At 37.3% G+C, this 19,079-nt stretch overlaps 1 protein-coding gene across 1 annotated transcript in view; it reads right to left on the bottom strand.

Annotated features, from left to right (window-relative positions):
* Positions 1–1,050: 1,050 nt before the first annotated feature.
* The window catches only part of TDRD12 (tudor domain containing 12), a 37,095-nt gene continuing 19,066 nt past the window's right edge, over positions 1,051–19,079 (bottom strand). Inside the window, exons 17-30 of the mRNA XM_075715037.1 lie at positions 17,987–18,104; positions 16,992–17,125; positions 16,678–16,898; positions 15,808–15,907; positions 13,609–13,796; positions 13,070–13,280; positions 12,434–12,526; positions 10,065–10,234; positions 5,846–5,967; positions 3,603–3,657; positions 1,900–2,013; positions 1,660–1,813; positions 1,503–1,569; positions 1,051–1,136 (exon numbers count right to left, since the gene is read on the bottom strand). Coding sequence (XP_075571152.1) covers positions 1,051–1,136; positions 1,503–1,569; positions 1,660–1,813; positions 1,900–2,013; positions 3,603–3,657; positions 5,846–5,967; positions 10,065–10,234; positions 12,434–12,526; positions 13,070–13,280; positions 13,609–13,796; positions 15,808–15,907; positions 16,678–16,898; positions 16,992–17,125; positions 17,987–18,104 — 1,833 coding nt within the window. The remainder of the gene's footprint in view (positions 1,137–1,502; positions 1,570–1,659; positions 1,814–1,899; positions 2,014–3,602; positions 3,658–5,845; positions 5,968–10,064; positions 10,235–12,433; positions 12,527–13,069; positions 13,281–13,608; positions 13,797–15,807; positions 15,908–16,677; positions 16,899–16,991; positions 17,126–17,986; positions 18,105–19,079) is intronic.

Raw genomic sequence — 19,079 nt, 5'->3', positions numbered from 1 at the left:
ATTCTTGGAGCAAAGGCATCCCAATATTTCTTGAAAGAATAATCCCCAACAAGCAAGTCTATTCCTCCTAGTTAAGAATACAACAAAAAATTAGGCTTAATTATTAAAATAAATCTGTAAAGTGAAGTCTCCATTCTAAATCACCATATAGCTATGTTGGGGAAACTAGCGTGCTTTAAAATCTACAGATGCAAAGAGATCTATACTACATTCATTTATTATAAATATCTTCTAAATTATTACTTCACTGCAAGATGTTCTGGATGTGCAAAAATGTAACAGTGAAAAATTATTTACTGAAAGATAGTATATTAAAAGGCAAAGCCTTAGGGCTAAACAGACAAGATTTTATTGTTCATTTGCAAAGGAGAAAAGTTTTAGATAAATGAGAGGTAATGAAATAAGAGCATTCATGAAAACTGAAAAATGTCAAACAAAACAAATACTGAATCTACTATCACAGTGCTTGTTCCAGAAAAGTTGTACAGCAGTCAGTTACTATAGCGAGCTGTACTGTACAAAATTTCACACCAAGTCAACATATTTCCAATCAAGTAACAAAACTTGCCTTTGGAGTCAAGGCATCATTTCTTGATGCAGACCTGACAAATGTGATGACTGTCAACAAACTGATAGTGTATGAATATGAGGGATATGGTAGAAACAATTGACAGATCATCAGCATTTGTGAAACTTCAAAAATTACTAACTATTCCTAACACAGCAAATTCATTCACATAAGTAAACTAGAAGCTCTGTAATTACTAAAATATTCAAGTGCTTCACAACCCAAATTTAATCTTTAGATTTTACTGTTTGGACGGCACACGTACATATGTGCACATCATCACAAAAGCCAACCATTTTAAAGTGAAGACACTGGAAAAAACACACATAATATTCTTCTACAGAGTATTTCTTCAGATTCTTAGCGCCCAAAGGTAAGGACTTTGTTCCCTATTTTCCGTATCAATTTTAGTGGAAATACTCATGCAAGAGACACTATTTTGAAGCATAATTGTTATCAAAGGAAAAAGATTTGTCTCCAAATTACTCATCACTGTCTGTTCCACTGTCTTCTGAGGAGTCAACCAATTCTTCGGTTACTGCAGCAGTGCAATACAATTTTTTTGTACCTAGAAGTAATTAACAAAGTGTAACATTTATAAAGCAAGAAAAACCAAGAGCTTTAGAACAAATATGTAGTAGTATTGAAACAAAACAAAAACCAAAACAACAAAACCCCACACTTTAGACTACAAACCAGACCAAACCACTAAAAACTACTTCAAACTGCTCTTTGTCTGTGCTGTTCTGATAGAAAAACGCCCTGCTGCCTATAGTTTGCTATTAGAGGTCCTCTTATCTGTTTTCAGAGAATTTGAGCAAGTCAGCTAAATGTCACATATCTGAAATAAATGAGTGTTTTAGATAAAGCCTATCCAAAAATAAGGATGTTAGTAATTCTATGCGTTACAAACACTGACTCATTCATTCCTTACCAACTGGAAAAGGACTTCTATCTTCAAAATCTTCCCAGTGTTCAAAATCAAAAGACACATGAGGATTCTGTTGAAAAAAAACATTGTTTGAAGTAACTGCACTGACACACAGCGAATATGTTCAGAACATTCAATAATTCTCAAATTTCCACTTCACCTTGTTCTTCAGTAATTTGCACCACGCTCCTTTTTTCTCTTTCGTGAGAACAATAATAGCCTCTTTATCCTTAATCACACACGTAGACTTTTCTGCAAGTATATCTTGATGCAGCTCCATGTCAGCCAAATAAAGTTTGTCTCCTGAACAAGCACTACATCATAAAGAAGTTTAAAAAAAATTAAATGCAAGATGACAGTCAAATGTTGTGTTTACTATACTTAAATTTCTTAAACCTACCTGAAAACCACCTTCTCTTTAGTGAAGTCACATTTACAGTCAGCTACACTTGTTATTTTTACCTTCACTGTAACAGTCTCTTCATTTTGAAACCATTTTATTTCTGGATAAAAGCTAAAATAAAGAAAATTTAATTGGATTTTTTCCAAAATAGAAAACAACTGAGTTTTAGACAAGCTGTCTCACATACAGCCAGAATTTTCCCATTAGGTTACAAGCAACCAGCTGAGTTTCAGTGTCTGTAGGTGTACTCAACCATAATTATTTGACACTGAACAGCAGTATCAGGAAAGCATGTGATAGGATGTCAGCAAAGCTTGCGACAAAAGCACTGCAATCTCAGTCTTCGGAGGAGAACATCTACTAGTTCAAGTGGGGAGACACACTCCATTAACTTTGATATCCAAAGGAATCAAACTTACTGCCTCATTTAAGGATGTTATCATAGTCTAATCTTGAAATGACAAAGGAAAAGTTAACAGTAGCAAGACCAACCTCTGAAAGACAAAGTAAACTTTTCAACTGACCATAGACACAAATACACACTTCTCATCAAGGTTTTCAACCGCTTATTCTACAGCTCTTATGCCTCAAACTTCCCCCAAGTGCTGAAAGGTTTTAACCAGTGAAAGATAAATCCTATTAGCAGACTGCAATATACATTCATTCAGGTTCATTCCCTTATCATACCCTCAGTCATACCCATACCTCAACATGTATGACACAAAGATCTTAAACTGTGCTAGCTAAGCTGCAGGAGGAGATACATGTGGATTCAATTACCCTACCAACAACTCTTCCAATAGACTAAAATACAAAATACTTCTGGTACTTGCACAAGAAAATGTTAGTCACCCCGTAACTAGCATTAACAGGTAGAAGACGTAGAATAAGCCACCAAAGAAAAGCACTGCCCAGTCCCAAAGTGTGTAAGAAATTTAAAAACTTCTCAGGATCCACTATCTGCTGACTTTCCTCACAAACCACACCCAATATGTCCCTCAGCATACTTATAATCACAAACCTAGCATTCATTTCTACTGCATGCTTCTCAAATTATTCATCAACAGGAATTGTCTTATCCGCAAAAGAAAACAAAAAACCACAAAAGAAAGAAAGAAAAGGAAATGGGCCATAGTTTTGTGTTGCAGACACATTCTCAAAATAGAATCAGAGATTCCACGCTTCCCCCCCCACCCCAAGAACAGATTCACATTAAGGGGAAGAGACACAAAACTGATTCATCTCATTAAATACCAATATGCAGAGACAGAAGGGTAGGAGTTACAATTCAGACTTCAAATAGGATTGTCTTTGGTTAAAACATAATCCAGACAAGTGCAAGTCAGAGCTGGCATTTTATACCCATGGACTGAGCTGAAAAAGTGTTTGTTTTCATTCACTTCCTAGTACTATGGTGTCTAATTAGATTACGTAATTTCAACAGATAAAGTTAGCTTCCAGGAATAAGCAAAAGGGCAATTTAAATTACTTAAGGGATTCACAAGATGATGTGTGTGTATACATACATATCTAACAGCAACAGTAATCTCTCAAGCTCAACAGTGATGTAACAGAATACTTCTACCTGTATTATACCTATTTACTCACAAAACATAACCTCAGTAAGGATGATTGTCCTGTTTGGCAGTTCACATAAAAAAAAGCAAGCGTGGGAACAAGTCACTCTGAATTTTTTGTACCATTTACGCTGACACAGGGTAGAGTCTTCTGCTTCCTTAGTTTGAGCTACACCATCTAAAAATAAGAAATCCAGAAAGATATTTTATACTTACCTATACTACAGAAACCAGATACTTCCAGAATACCCCAGTACCATCATAAAAATAACTTGCTAGCAATCAAATTACTGCTGCAAGACTCTATTCGGCATTTATATTGGGTACTTCCTATTTGGAAAGATTTCATGAAGTTAATAATTCAACTGAAAATTTTTACCAGAAGGAGTATTATAGTTGGTATAAGAAAATTAAAAAAAAACACCAAAAATGCAGTTTTCCAGGTCAGGTAAAGGTCCAGGTTTTTTTCCAGTTGTTTCCAGTTTCAAGACATTATTTATTTGAAACCTGAAACACGTCATTTTAGAAACTGACTAAGAGTTTCAGGGATGAAACAACTAATATTGATGTTACCATCACAGCTTGAAGCATGGCATTACAGTCACTCCACCAGGTAAAAAGCCATCTATGATAAGCACTCCAGGATCTTATCTGACTTTTGCCTGCTGCAATTTTTTAATCGCTCAGCTTTCATTGCTCCAGACTCACATGCTAACTGCCAGATCATCCTCTGTCCCCCTTCTATGACTGACACAGCCGTGTGCTTTTAAGCCTCTACTGACTGAATACCACATCCTTCAGCATTAAAAAGAAAAAAAAAGATGGGTACAAAAAAGAGGGGCGCAAAAAAAAGTGACATTTTCTACCACCTTGAATCTTAGGATGGAAAAAAAACCCAAAATCTCCCAGAGTACAATGCTGTTATTCACCTCACATTTCAACAGATTTCAACTTCCTTAAATCCTATGGCCTTTGACAGCTCGTCCTCTCTACAGGAGTTTTCTTGCTCACACATTCCATTCAGAGCCAGACAATTCTCAGTCTCTCAAGGACAGAATATTTCCCAAACAGTAATACAGCTATATTCATATGGCTTGCTCTCACAGCATCTCCAGGATGCTAACTATATGGTATTTGTGGCTGTATTGGATTTGCGTGGCAAGGTTTTGGTAGTGGGAGGGCTACAGGGGTGGCTTCTGTGAGAAGCTGCTAGAAGCTTCCCCTATGTCTGACAGAGCCAATGCCAGCCGGCTCTAAAATGGACCCGCCACTGGCCAAGGCCAAGCCCATCAGTGACAGTGGTAGTGCCTCTGTAATAACATATTTAAGAAGGGGGAAAAAAACCAGAGGAACACAAAAGCTGCAGCTGGAGTGAGGAGTGGGAATATGTGAGAGGAAGGACTCTGCAGACACCAAGGTCAGTGAAGAAGGAGGGGGAGGAGGTACTCCAGACACCGGAGCAGATTCCGCTGCAGCCCATGGTGAAGACCATGGTGAGGCAGCTGTGCCCCTGCAGCCCACGGAGGGCCATGGCGGAGCAGAGATCCACTTGCAGCCCAGGGAGTGCCCCACGCCGGAGCAGGGGGATGTGCCCGAAGGAGGCTGTGACCCTGTGGGGAGCCCATGCTGGAGCAGGCTCCTGGCAGGACTTGTGACCCTGTGGGGGACCCACACTGGCACAGTCTGCTCCTGAAGGACTGCACCCCATGGAAGGGACCCACACTGGAGCAGTTCATGAAGAACTGTAGCCCGGGGGAAGGACCCACATTGGAGAAGTTTGTGGAGGACTGTCTCCTGTGGGAGGGACCCCACGCTGGAGCAGGGGAAGAGTGTGAGGAGTCCTCCCCTGAGGAGGAGGGAGCAGCAGAGACAACGTGTGATGAACTGACCTCAATTCCCACTCCCCATCCCCCTGCGCTGCTTGGGGAGGAGGTAGAGAAAATTGGGAGTGAAGTTGAGCCGGGGAAAAAGGGAGGGGTGAGGGGAAGGTTGTTTAAGATTTAGTTTTTATTTCTCATTTTCCTACTCTGATTTGATGGGGGAGAATCAGTTTAATGTATTACCAAAGTGAAGTTTGTTTGGCCCGTGATGGTAATTGCTGAGTGACCTCTCCCTGTCCTTACCTCAACCCACAAGCTTTTCGTTATATTTTCCCTCCCCTGTCCAGTTTGAGAAGGGGAGTGATAGAGCAGTTTTGGTGGGCACTTGGCATCCAGCCAGGGTCAACACAGCACAGTAGCTTATTGTAAACATTTGCTATATGGTGCTACTCTGTATACTCAGAGGTCTGCATTTGGTAAAATGACATTTAAGCACCTAACTTTAACTAAAGTTTTAAAATTTTTGGAAATTGTGAAAAGGTTTACCACATGGATGATTTCCAAAAATAATTTTAGAAGAATTACCGTTTTCAGTAGAATTTTCTTGTATTGACATATTCTGTGGATTGGACACATTCTCTGGACCAGCTGTATCTTCCTTTATGCTTCTGAACAAAGAAGACAACATTTTTAAAAGAAAGGGTTTAAATATGTTTAATACTTAAAGGATTCCTAATCATAGTTGGAAATCCTTTTGAAGTTAAGTTTTTCATTATAATATATACAAAAATACAATAAAATGCACTTCTAGCAAACCATAAATATCACCACAGGGTCACTGAACTTCAGTAACTCAGTAAGAAGCATTTATACAGAAATTCAAGTTAGGAGAACATTTAGAATTCTGATGGTACCAGCATTTCCTTTGAATCATCAAAAGATATTGGCCTTACTGTGTGTGACAGGCCTAGATAGGAAAATGATTCCCTTTTGCAAAGATTTCCAGTAGGTTTGGGGGCTTTTTGGTCATATTTCATTCTGACTTGGAAAAAGTAAAATTTCAGAATACTCAAAGTTCTTCACTCATTAGTAAGAGACCTCTGGCTTTCCAGCTGTACAGCTAGGGGCTTCACTAGCTGAACTCAAGATTCAGGAAACGTTGCAACAGAGGCAATCTACTTGAGAGCTTAGACAGATGCCACAACCCCCTGTTCTGCAACAGCCTAGGAGATCTGTCAAAACATTACTGAGAAGAACACAGCGCTGCATAATTTTTGAAACACTGAGTCATCTGTCCAAATGAAAAATACTTTCTTGCATTACCTCCAAACACCTAGTGGCATAACAGGACTGAATCCAGTCTAGTAAGCCATCACCTAATGTTTCAGACTGCATAAATAAATACTCACTTTTCAATTAATCCATATTGAAGATTTAGTATTAAATACCTATGCAGCCATCTTTATTCAGCACTGACACAGCTTACTAATTTACCTCCAAAGTAAGGTGAGATTAAAGTCATTTTAGTCATAAATGAGACACCTTTAACCACTTCTACCTTTAAAAAATGCTTTGAATCTTTTCCAGATAATTCCAACTAAACAATTCTTTGAGGATAGGTAAAATACAGCACAGCAATTTCAACTTACAGTATTTTTTAGAAACTATTTCTGAGTAATGTACTTGAAGGAATCAAACACTTTTTCACTTTTTTTAAAAGTCAAGTCTCCTACAATTTACTGAATAGCTTTGGAAAGCCTAAGTCTGAGAGAATCTAATCTTACCTTAAAGCAAGCAAGGTTCTACAAAAATGTTTAATTATTTGCACGCCACACAGAAACCCTAAAAACAGCCACCAAGCAAGGAGGTGCCTCACAAGCTGAAGGAGGACTTGAAAGGTAGGGGGCTGAAAACTGGTCAAACAGAGAACAAAGTTAGACAAAAGCTTTGTATATGAATTCTGCAATGAAGCACCTGAAATTGACACAACCAACATGTAACTGCATATTCTGCAGCAAGGAGAAGATATTCCTGCCAAAAAAAATAAAAACCAAACCACTTTTCAACCTAGGCCTACTATCTCTCCAACTGTGGAAACACTTGCAGTGAAGGATATCCTGCGTTTCTCAAACACCATTAATCAGGAGTGACTGGAATATTTGCCAAGTCTTCATGGGACGACATCCAAAGATCACATAAAGAGATTGAAGGATCTAGTGTTTTGATTGTGCATTTATTGAACAGTCAACAAGGTAGTAAATTAGAGAGATGCCTATGCATTAGAGATGGGCCATGACCTCCTCCATTATCATCAAAAAGGTCTGGAGAGAAGGCCCAGAGAGAGTGGCTTTATTCGTAACTGACTGATTATTCCAAAGCAAGGATACTACTTATATCTATAGACCATGTTAATTTTGGGAGATGATTATGTGAGCCATTTTCTTTCCATGACAAAGATGCTTACAGCAATTAAGACTGAACTTGATCTTACTGACAAGTGCTGTTTACGACATGCAAAATTCTGGCTATGCCAAGCTTGCCTGAAAGGCTGTGCAGCCTATATATGCTAAGGTCCACTGGTTTAGAAGACTGCTAACATCTGTGGGAGTAGAACACCACCACTTTCATTCTGGTCACAGAGGTAAGATCCTTGCACTGCATCTGACAAACCACAAGCATTTAATTAACTGAAGAATCTTGCTGGCTTTTGAACTAACGAGGGAGACTGATGAACAATCACAAAAAGACCAGGACTCTGTAGCAAGGACACATCATTGAAGTGAATGGCTGAGGCAAAAGAACAGAAAACTCACCCGCTATACTGAGTGCTGCTTGATGCACTAATGGGAGGTGGTTTGGGCTGCGGATGTCAGGCCGGAGTTCTGCAATGTAGGCAATTTGCCAAGTAGTTCAGAGAAAAATGAGTTTTCAAAATAGCATGGGAAGTGTGTTTTATCTTTGTGCTGTTTTATATAGTCTTTCACTGGGCAGAAGCATTCTTTGATGCAATTATCATGACCAGAGAAAAATAGGGTGATACAAGTATTAAGGGTACCTGTTAAGTAATGAGCCATACTCATAGCCAAGAAGGACAACGATAAGAGACTAGCACACTGCACACACAAATCCTAGACAAAAAAACAGAGTAATACAGAATGCTTGTCGAACTAGCACAGATTAAGGGGAGGCAAAGTGATCTGCCACATACGAAGAAGTACAAATTTCTTTTATAAAATTTAAATCTGCAATGAAGCATCTGAAATTTGCATAACCAACATGTAACTATGCATATTATGCAACAGGGAGAAGATACTCTTGCAAAAAACACCAATGAAGTTACTCAGTCAACTTCAGCTTACAGGAGCTCTTTGAGTCCCCTTTATTTAACTAGTACCTTACTAAAAAAGACTGCAGCCAGTTCTGAATGTTTCAACAGTAGTATCAGGCTTAGTGAATCTGCAAAAAGTAATCCAAGCAGTTGCGTTACAGATATTTGAGACAGAATTGCTGCACACAGCACCACAATAAAGTTGTCTGGTCTCTGGCATTACGTGCTCTGGTGACCATTAGGAGATTATCAACCTTCCTGTTCAGTAACAGCATGAAACAAGAAATAAATTCAAAAAGGTTGTGCTCGAGGTAGCGGAAACCTCAGAGCCCAAGATCCTCTGTGAGGAAAAAAGCCTTCCAAGCATCAACACTGCAAACACTGTTCTCAAATACTGATTTTTAAGGCTGAACAAAATATGGGAAAAAACAAATCCTTTTGTTAAGATTAAACTCTGGTACAGTTCCAGATAGAAATGCAGGAACCTCAATCTAAGATGGAAATGAACTATAGAGGGGGTTAGGCTTCCTCATCTTGTTGACTGGCTAAGTCACAGAAACAACAGCCGTAATTAACTTGCCCAACCCTGAGACAACACATACAGTGCCCATACTGGTATTACAGGGACCTTTTTTGTTTATGAAGCAGTATTTACTCTCTGAAAGAATATATTTGAGATTTCTCTCTTCCTTGCAAATATTAAAGAAAACTTGGTTGGTCAGACAAAAGCATTTAAATTGTATTTTCAATGATGGCTCTCCAAACTGAAGAATACATGGCTAAAGAAACTCTTGAACAAGGTGCCACACAGAGGCCAGAATGAAAAAGCTACAGATGTCTTGCTCACAAGCATTTTAAATCAAGGGTCCTAGGATCTGGGACAGGCCATGGTGAGATGTGCCCTTCCACCACATACAGTATATACTCAGTTCTGAAAGTTTACAAGGCACAGACAAGAAAAAAAAGTACAGTGCTCTTACTGCAAAAAACATCATGTAGCCATACTCTTTAAGTGTATGGCCCTAATCCTTTTAAAGTAAACTGTTTAAATATTCCAGCTTGAACTTGCAGTTGTACAAACACCAACAGTATGCTCTACTGTATTGACTGGTATTATGTACTGACTAGTCAGCATTCAAAAAAGGCACTGCTCATAATAAAAGGTAACAGAATTTGAATTCAGACTCCGTATTTTCATGATAAACTTGACTATCTGCATCAAATACTAGTTTAACATTTTCTAGAACTGGTATTTTTCTTTCCAAGATGATTACGTGGCTAAAAGGAAAGCAGACATATCACAAACACTGTTGTCTCTGTGTTTAAATGAAAATCATATTCAGTAATATTAATCATGAAAATATCCAGTCAAAATTAAATAATAGATTTTTTTTCCTAATAAAGTATATGCGGAAAAAAAAATTTGTAAACACTTACAAAGGCTCCAAGTCCTCTGCATGATCCAATACCTTCATGTATCCACATAACTTCTGAAGTTGTGTTATATGTTCTGGATTGTCAGTCCCCAGGCCCGTAGACAAAATCTCAGATCGAATGTTGTATTCATTGATAGACATCTTCAAATCTGAAAGCCTGGTAACTCGGACCTTGAATTACAAAAGATACTAAATGGAAATCATAGTTCATAAATGGTCTCTCTCCAGCTCTGAGCTGTTCTTTAAGTAAAACTTTAAACATACCCCTATTTATTTATACCTGTAAGCAATTTGTTTTCTCTGATTTTCAAACAGGAACCTATCCATGTTTAATTGTTTTCAAAGTAAGCCATCTTTTTCATTGTGATAATGGCTGAAGTAACTAGTAGCTAGTCCCATCCAACAGAAACAAGATGGCAATGAAGTAAACAGTCCTAGCCCTGATTACACAAATTACAGCCAAAATACACACTGCATAGTTAGAATAACTTCTAGACCCAAATAACAATAAAATTGCTGGGGGGCATGGTAAGAAAAACCCTAAACAAGAACAAAAGCATAGAAATCAGAGAAAGGTTGAGATATGCCATGTGTGGAAGAAAGCTACTAAAGAGAATTACTTCCAGATCATTTTCTCTTTCTACTTTATTTTTCAGCTGACTGAACGGTCAGATGGAAAACATCGCATGACACATTTTTAAGCACAGGAATAACTTACTGTACTCTTTGGCAGGACCAAGCAGCCACAAGAGGCACATCACGATCCTGCAATATAGGGAGGCCCTTCTGATGAACTTGTCCAAACCATTAAAAAAAAAAACAAACCAAACAACCCAAAAAAACACCCCTCAACTTCCGAGCTACCTTTGATAACAGTTCTTCACACAACTTCTTGCTCATAAAGTGAAATTATTTCTTCACAGATGTCATAAAAATGCAACTAGCTTGTTCATGCCATTAGTAAAGACTTAAAAGGCACATGATTTTTTTGTCCTTTGATGTAACTGTCAGAATAGATTCCTGCCTTTCAAAAAAAGCCAAAAAAAACCCCCAAAACCCCCTCCTTTCAGGTAAAACACAGCCCTAAGGCAATCTTCTACCTGCAAAGTTTTGGGAGAATAGGAGAATACTCAGAGGCAACATCATCACATGGATGACATTGTCTCTAACTCTTCCCTAGCTATCACCTTCCAGTCAGCACTACCAACAGGAATACTCTGTCCAGGCCAGTACTGCCTTTCTCACAAGCCAGGGAACTGACAGAAGAACAATACAAACATGGTACTGACCGTAACATTTTAATTTCAGGAAAACCTAAGAAGTCATCTCCAAGAGAACCAGTAATTAAAGCACTTTTATCACATGTCTGAGATTACTGCAGTGAGAAGATGTAAAAAAAACCAAACCAAAAAACCCCCCTTAATATCTGAAAAGTCAGAATCACAGCCTTTATATCCAATTGATGGTTACAGGTCCTCTTTTGAATGCTGACAGAAAGAAATTCAGTTTATGAAGAAAAACTCACAACACTACACATTAACAGTCTGCAAGACCAAGAATTCTTCTAGACGTTAGAATAAGTAAAATTGTGAAAAAATCCAAGAACAAGAGCACCCATTCTTCCTATTCTGATCAAGAAAACTAAGGAAAACAGCTTAAAAGCATTTTTTAATTTGCAGAAAAATTTAGAATAAAATTAACTCTAAACTAGTGCAAGAACCATAAAAGACAGCAAAGACTTAGAAATATAAACATAATAAATTGAGTCTCACAAAAAAGGTCTTAGACATCAGCAAACAATCTTGGAGGATCAAAGTTTCATTCTTTCAGAGGAATGTGTGACAAACTACAGAACTGATTTTACAAGACAAAACCCTAAAAACTAGTACTTCCAAAATATACTTTTGTTATTAACTTTGGGGCACAGTCTGGATGACATTTATAATTAATTTGGTGCTCTGTAACTGGTGCATATTCAGCTCTCCAGATTTAAAGTTCAGGTTTTACTCAGTCATGTATTCTATCTATATACAAGCATACATATTTATCACAGAATGGCTGAGGTTGGAAGGGACCTCTGGAGGTCATCTTGTCCAACCCCCCTGCTCAAGCAGGGTCACCTAGAGCCAGCTGCCCAGGACCATGTCCTGAGTGCTTCTGAGTATATCCAAGGATGGAGACTCTGCAACCTCTGAGCAACCTGTTCCAGTGCTCAGACACCATCACAGTAAATTAACCAATAGTATTATGCAAGTGCCACATAGAATAAAATTAAAATAGAAATGGTCAGAAGGAAAGAGAAGAATGGGTGCTCTTGTTATAAAGGAGCTTAGACACAAATATTTTGTAATGCTACAATTCTATACCTACCATTGGATCAACCCAAGCTGTGTTTCCCAAGGTATGTACTATTTTTGCTTCATGTAGTTTTCCTTTAATTTTGTGATGAATATAATCAGTTACCTAGGAAAAACAAATTTTTACTGCACTTGATATGTATACCAACATAACTTCAGTTACTTTAATTATAATGAAACAATCCTCTGAGCTTAACAATGAAAAGGGTATTCAATAAATAAAACCAGTTTTGAGTAAACTAGTGAAATACTCCAACTTTACTGTAGGTTAAAAAAATAGCACTAGCCTTTAAGTAAGGAGCTTTCTTAACGGAAGGATACTCAAACACAGGTTAATTTGCAGAGGCTACCCTTCCTGTTACTCCCCACAGATTCAAAAGCAGCAATAACTTGTTTTGGAATAAGCCATTTAAATCACAGAGAAGAAAATCCCCTAAAATTTTGCTTTATTATTTTGTAGGAAAACAAAAAAGAAAACTGACTACTTAGACTCTGGCCCAACAGCAGATTATTTATCAGTAATACTAATAAGCACTGCAAATTTGGTAACTAAATTTGCAGTTCATAATCATTTTCTTGTAGAAAATGACACGCAGAGAGACACTGAAGAACTTAAAGTAAATACCATGAAAAACCTGATAAATATTACCTTCGGGTTCCATTCAATTTCATTATCAATGGGTTTCACTCTACAAACTACAAATTCCACAGCCTGAGGTGGCAGACACTGAAACCTCGCAGGTAAGTGAAGCAGCTGATAGCTTTGAACTTGACTTGTTCTGCCTTCATCTATATATTTAATTTTGATGTTAAAGAACGAATTTTCCTCCTCTTTCGGGGAAATCTCTACCACCTGAACCCTTCATACAGTAGGGGAGGAAACACAGAATTATTATTCATATAATTAGCTGTAAAAAGTTTTTTAATCTACTCTTGTTTAAAAAAAATGGTATTTGCATAGCAAAATATCTAACTCTGTGTGTGCATGTGAATAGTCATTCTGTTTTCCATTCAGTAACTGAAAAACTATATGATAGCTTTTTAAAGAATGACTTGAATAGCAGTGAATTTTTGATGGTTTTGGGGGTGGGTTGACTTTTTTTTTTTTTTTTAAATGAAACAGTGAAAGTTTTAAATTACTTTGTATAAAAAAGTGCACATGAATAATTTAAAAAACAACATTTTTACCTGTGAAAAAGTGTTTTCTCACATAATCCATAAAGTGCTAGCTTCTCCACGTTTTTAACAGAAATTTTATTACTAGGTTTCTTAAAATACTCATTAATTTCTTCAGCAAGAATTGTATATTGGTCCTTTTGTTTATCTACTATTCGACCAAAGTAGTTTGTTGCATTTACAATGTGGAGAGGCAGTATCTGAAAGCATAAAATACATTAGAAAAAAAGAAGACTGGATGATTTCTTATATCAATGAAATGTTAAGTTTTCATATTCAAGATCACCTACCTCCTTCCAGCCCAGAGATGTGACAGAGAGGCTGCTACATGCACACATTTCAGAACATTATGAGTTATTATTATATTAAGATTATGAATAATACTAATTGCCCATAGCCCAGTCAACAGTGGACAGAAATTTATAGAGCAAGAACTGTTAGGTCTCAGTGGTATTTCACTTAAATGAACACCAGTGAACTATACTATTACCTGCCCAGCTACTAGCCACTAAGGCATTGTACACCATTCAAACTTAATTCGAAGTGTTCTCCAACCTCACAGTGAGTTTTAGAAGAACTGACTGGGGAAGCATGAGGCCTTCACTCTCTTTGCACTAAAATTACTTAAATGAAAAACTATGAATATACTACTGTCTAATGCATAGAATGCTGGCTGCATTCCATCCAAAGGGTCATACCAGGCAGAAATACTGAGATACAGCTGGGTGTATGAGGCCAGACAGGATAGTAAGAGGAACAGAAAGGTAATTTCCACTTAAAAAAAGCCTAAAAAAGCACAATGTGACTTGAGATTCTTAAAGGAAGGAAACATTATACTGGGTTCCAAACAAAAAAGAAAGTGAATACTTATCACAGTGATAATTGATTTGTAAGAGGGACACCCAGGCTCTGCAGTCAGCAGAAGCTGAGGTAGATGAGGAAATGGAAAAGGCCACAACTGCGGTCTTGAGTGCACCACAGGTTAAGTGCAAGTTTCTAATGGGAGCATCATGAAATCTGTCCACTAAATCCAGCAAATCCATCTGGCACTAAAACCAGATACAGGTAGGCTGTCAAAGGGTTTGAACTCGTACCAACCAAAAAGCTTATTTTAGGCAGAAATTGAGCGACACCAAAGAATCTACCCAGTTCTCCATATTTTCTATTCTCACAACCTGTGACTTTTCTGAATGGATAACACCCACTAACTGCATGACCTGAAGGCACCTGAATTCTATAAAAGACAGGACAGGAAGAAGGTGGAAGCAGCTCATCCAAATGGAAGGCATCCAGCACTTCTTAGACCCAAGTGCTAACTTCGGAAGGAAGCACCAATGTCTACACACCTGCCCTCAGCAATCATCATCCAGCAAGGAGACAAGAGAGAGACTGTACAATACTGCTGTATGGGAAGACACTCTAGTATAGAAGGGACTGAAAAGCCAGGTGAAGGGAGCTGGAAATACAAACTGTTGCTGTAAAGAACCACCACTGCAAAGTCAACCCAATAACCATGAAGGTTTAATGACTGTGAAACTATTAAAAAAAAAAAAAGTCCAATTAGAACAGCATGCTGTACCAAAATGGTTTTCAAAAAGCACTGACATCTTAGTAGGAAATAACTGTTCCATCTAGAAGATAAAGGAGCTGTATCCCATTTTCTGTGGATACTGCAAATGAAAATACTAGTTTCAAATGACAAGGCCAGAACACGTTCATTTTTCAGCAAGTTTGCACGAACATGTCAGCTAAGAAAAAATCCTCACTTCCAAGAAAACATGCATCATCTTCAGCTTCTCTTCAAAAGATTAATTTGTGTTTCCTCTACAATAAATGTAATTGAAGTTTGTAAGAACTTTAACCTTTGTTAATTTTGGTATATGGTCTCAATTTATAGAGGGAAGGAATAAACAGAACATAAGCCCTCTTCCCACAGAACGTCAATCTTAAATGCAGAAGAAAATGTGAGGTAAACTCAGAATCACCTGCAGAACAATTTCAATTCAAGCTAAGGATTAAGGGAAAATCTGGCACACTTCTTTATGCAAGGAAGAGAGGAAGAAAGCTAACATATAACAAATATCCAAGAGATATAGTATATACATACTACAGTAATATTAATGTAATATGAAAAAATAAGTAATATGCTAAATAGCTATTTAAGACCTGTCTTCTTGGTACCCAAAACCAAGGTAAATAATAACAACTTACTGTGACACATCCAGGTGTTTGTATAATTTTATCTGGTATATTCTGGGCCACGTCTACTTGTAAATTAATTTGATGACGATCTGGACACACTCTTCTATTCCTATGTATTAAGAAAATGGTTTTAGAAAAAAAGCCCTTTGTTTTCAGTTGTAAACTGTTTTGATGTGACTTACAACAGCTTTAAACACTAAAATTTTGTCAGCCCTGAACATTCAATTTGTCTCTAGTAGCACCAATGACTCTCGGGGTTAGACAGACATGGCCAAAAAGCTCTTGGTGGAAAAGTTTATACAAGAAAACAAAAAAACCCACCACCCACCAGAAAACTTGTTTCAGTGTAAAACAAGCACTAACATTGGATTTTTTTGTTACTTGCAACAACAGTTATCTACACTAGAAGTCATAACTGAAAATGCTTTATCTTCATCCTTCAGGCATTACTTACAACCCAGTTACACACAGCTCAGAGAAGTCATCATTTACTTCCCCACTCTGGAAGGACAGGACACAATAGGGGAGAGAGTAAAGCACAAAACTCGTTGCAATTATGGCTAGAATACTAGTCAAAACAATGGCTTAAAGTTCCCCCAAGTACATCTAAGCAGGAGTTATAATTATTCTGCTATGTCAGACTATGTATGATTGGTCTCCATAACAACGTTAATATTTTTGTTTGCATAAAAGTACCTAAGAGGAGTGAAACAGATGCAACAGTGAACAGGGCGGAGGGGGAAATCATGAGCAAAACCTGGTTTGACTAAAGGTATCCAACAGGATAATTCATCAAGGAAGTAAAAGCAGTCATCATTCAGGGCATACAATGCCTTTCTGTGTCAGTATGAGTATCAAGAAAACTTGGTATTTCCTTACTTGCAAATCCCAAATGTTTTAAGATAGCCACACAGTGGCCTTGAAAATTTCTTATCTTCTTCAGCTTCTAGCGTCTTGGCAGTAAAATCATGCAGCTCTGGTGGAATTTCAGCTTCCGCGTGCTGCAAATAGTGCAGGATCCCAAGTGCATGATATGCACTGTTTTCTGTTAGCAGAATGACTGACCTTGCCTTTGTATATTCCTGATCTACAGAAGAATCCTAAAAATATATGCATATATTTTTTAAAAGCTTTTATGTACCCACCATTTAATAGTCAAATGTAATATTAACCCATTAAAGATTTACTCAAACCTTTACCACATTACAGAAGTTGTCAGACATGCTGTGTAGACGCTGAGCAAAGATTCTTGGAGAAGGAAAACTGAAATGTATCACGCAAGTTGCATCTGTAATTCCCAAAGACTGTATGCAGTCATCTGTTAAAACTAAGCACATGTTTTATACACACATATAAGATAACTCTAATACTTCAAGCATGTGAAGTATTACATCACATTGGCAGTGGTTGTTTCCTTCTCCCCATCCATTAATAATTAAGAAAAAGGTCTTTTCCCAATACACTTACATAAGGCATTGTATTTCTTCGGTCAATATACTTCATAAGCACATGGCAGAAACAGCGTTTCATGTTAGTCTCTAATAACCTAGCATAATTTTGTATCAGTATCACAGAATAAATGGAAGTGCCCACAGCCAAGTACTTCACAAGAGTAAGACAGAAAACACTTGTAGTAATGCAGAAATGCTAACACCTTTGTATGAACCTACAAAGCAGATGTAATTAAGTCAATCTTCTTGCTTTTGATGTACAAAATGGAAAAAATTAAGTTTGAAACTGGGTAAGAGTCTTTGCTACTCAAACAACTTCAAAAATAAAGTTCTACCAGAACATATGGGAAACGATTACAATAAGTCTCTCGAGTTTCTAAATTATTTCAAACTGAAAATATCCTCTGTAGTAGGAGACAGTTGGGAAATCATGGAAATTCTCTGTAAGTACATGTAGTTCTTTTAACTAATGCATCAAAAAACTCCTTTACGTTCCCTCTAGTAAGTAAGGTTTTCCCCTGCAGCAGTTAACCCTGGGCCCCAGGAACAACAACAACAGCAGCAAAAAAAAAAAGACAGACTTAGCTGTAGCACTAATAAGTAAAGGGATAACTAGAAAGAATTCATAGGGAACTGACCCCATGGAAGTGATGAGATAACCTAGTATTAGTATTCAGCGTAGAACATGAGACACCATGAAGACATAATCACAACTAGACAAAAAAAAGAATACTCACCTAACACAACAGGAGCGCCAGAACTATACTTTTTTGTCCACTGCTCTAAGACATACTTGAAATTAAACTCACTCTCTTTATGTATTTTCAAGGAAAATATTGAATTGCTCTTCAGTGCCTGGATGACAAAGTAAAAAGTTATATGTTCTTCCAATACAGCAATAACAGCCCTAATAAACTCTAATAAATAGTATATCTTATTAGTATCTAGCATATCTTAGCTACTGGAAAGAGAGCCAAGGGAAAGAGTTAATGAAATTTAGGTTTCTTATATGAAAAAAAAATGAAAATTGAGATTATGGAGATTAAGCTTATTAATTTCCTGTACAGAAAGAAAACTAATAAAGCTCAAGTACCTATGGATTAATACATTAAACATGTTTAAGTACAAATTCCATTTGAAGTTTTTCCCACCATTAAGGTGTCCTCTCTATTCTAAGTCAATGCTATCATCTAACAACATGCAGGCTTAAGTTTCAGTTTCAGAAAAAGCACTTAAAACCCCTCCATCAATCTACCCATACTTACCTTGCATGAATGTAGTATTCTCAAAAGGCTTTATGTATTTGTCAAGTTCAACGTCCACAAGTTAATCACTACAAAAGCCTTGGTTATTTGGTAAACTGGCATGTCTAATGAACTAAGTTAAGACTTAAAATATTTTTGTAGACCACTTAAGATATTTGAAGTTGGTATACACACGGATTACTACAAACAGCTTCAATACTTCTTTACCATCAATAAACACTCTTGCATTAAGTGGTGGTGGGGTTGGTTTTGATATGCTTGAGGATATTAGCCCTCCAATATTCAAGGAAAACGTGTTAGAAAGTCACGAGACAAAACCAGATTTGCTTCCATTAACAACTGTCAAAGATTAAACATTCCAGATACTAACATTTACATAAGAAGAATCCTTTAACTATCACAGGATCTATTCCAGCTTCTGAAAGGGAATACGTTCTCACATTTCAGGACTGACATCTCTCTTCCTATGACATCTGAACAATGCAGCCACACATCCTTTTGCTATCCCAGCCCTGAAGCTATCACTAAAGGTTTTAATTCTAATATCCTCATAGCTTGCCTCCTT

Source organism: Pelecanus crispus, chromosome 8 (genome assembly GCF_030463565.1).
Source record: "Pelecanus crispus isolate bPelCri1 chromosome 8, bPelCri1.pri, whole genome shotgun sequence".
In the NCBI taxonomy this organism is placed as follows: domain Eukaryota; kingdom Metazoa; phylum Chordata; class Aves; order Pelecaniformes; family Pelecanidae; genus Pelecanus; species Pelecanus crispus.
Note: the sequence above shows the minus strand (reverse complement) of the source record. Positions and strands in the feature narration are given on the sequence as shown.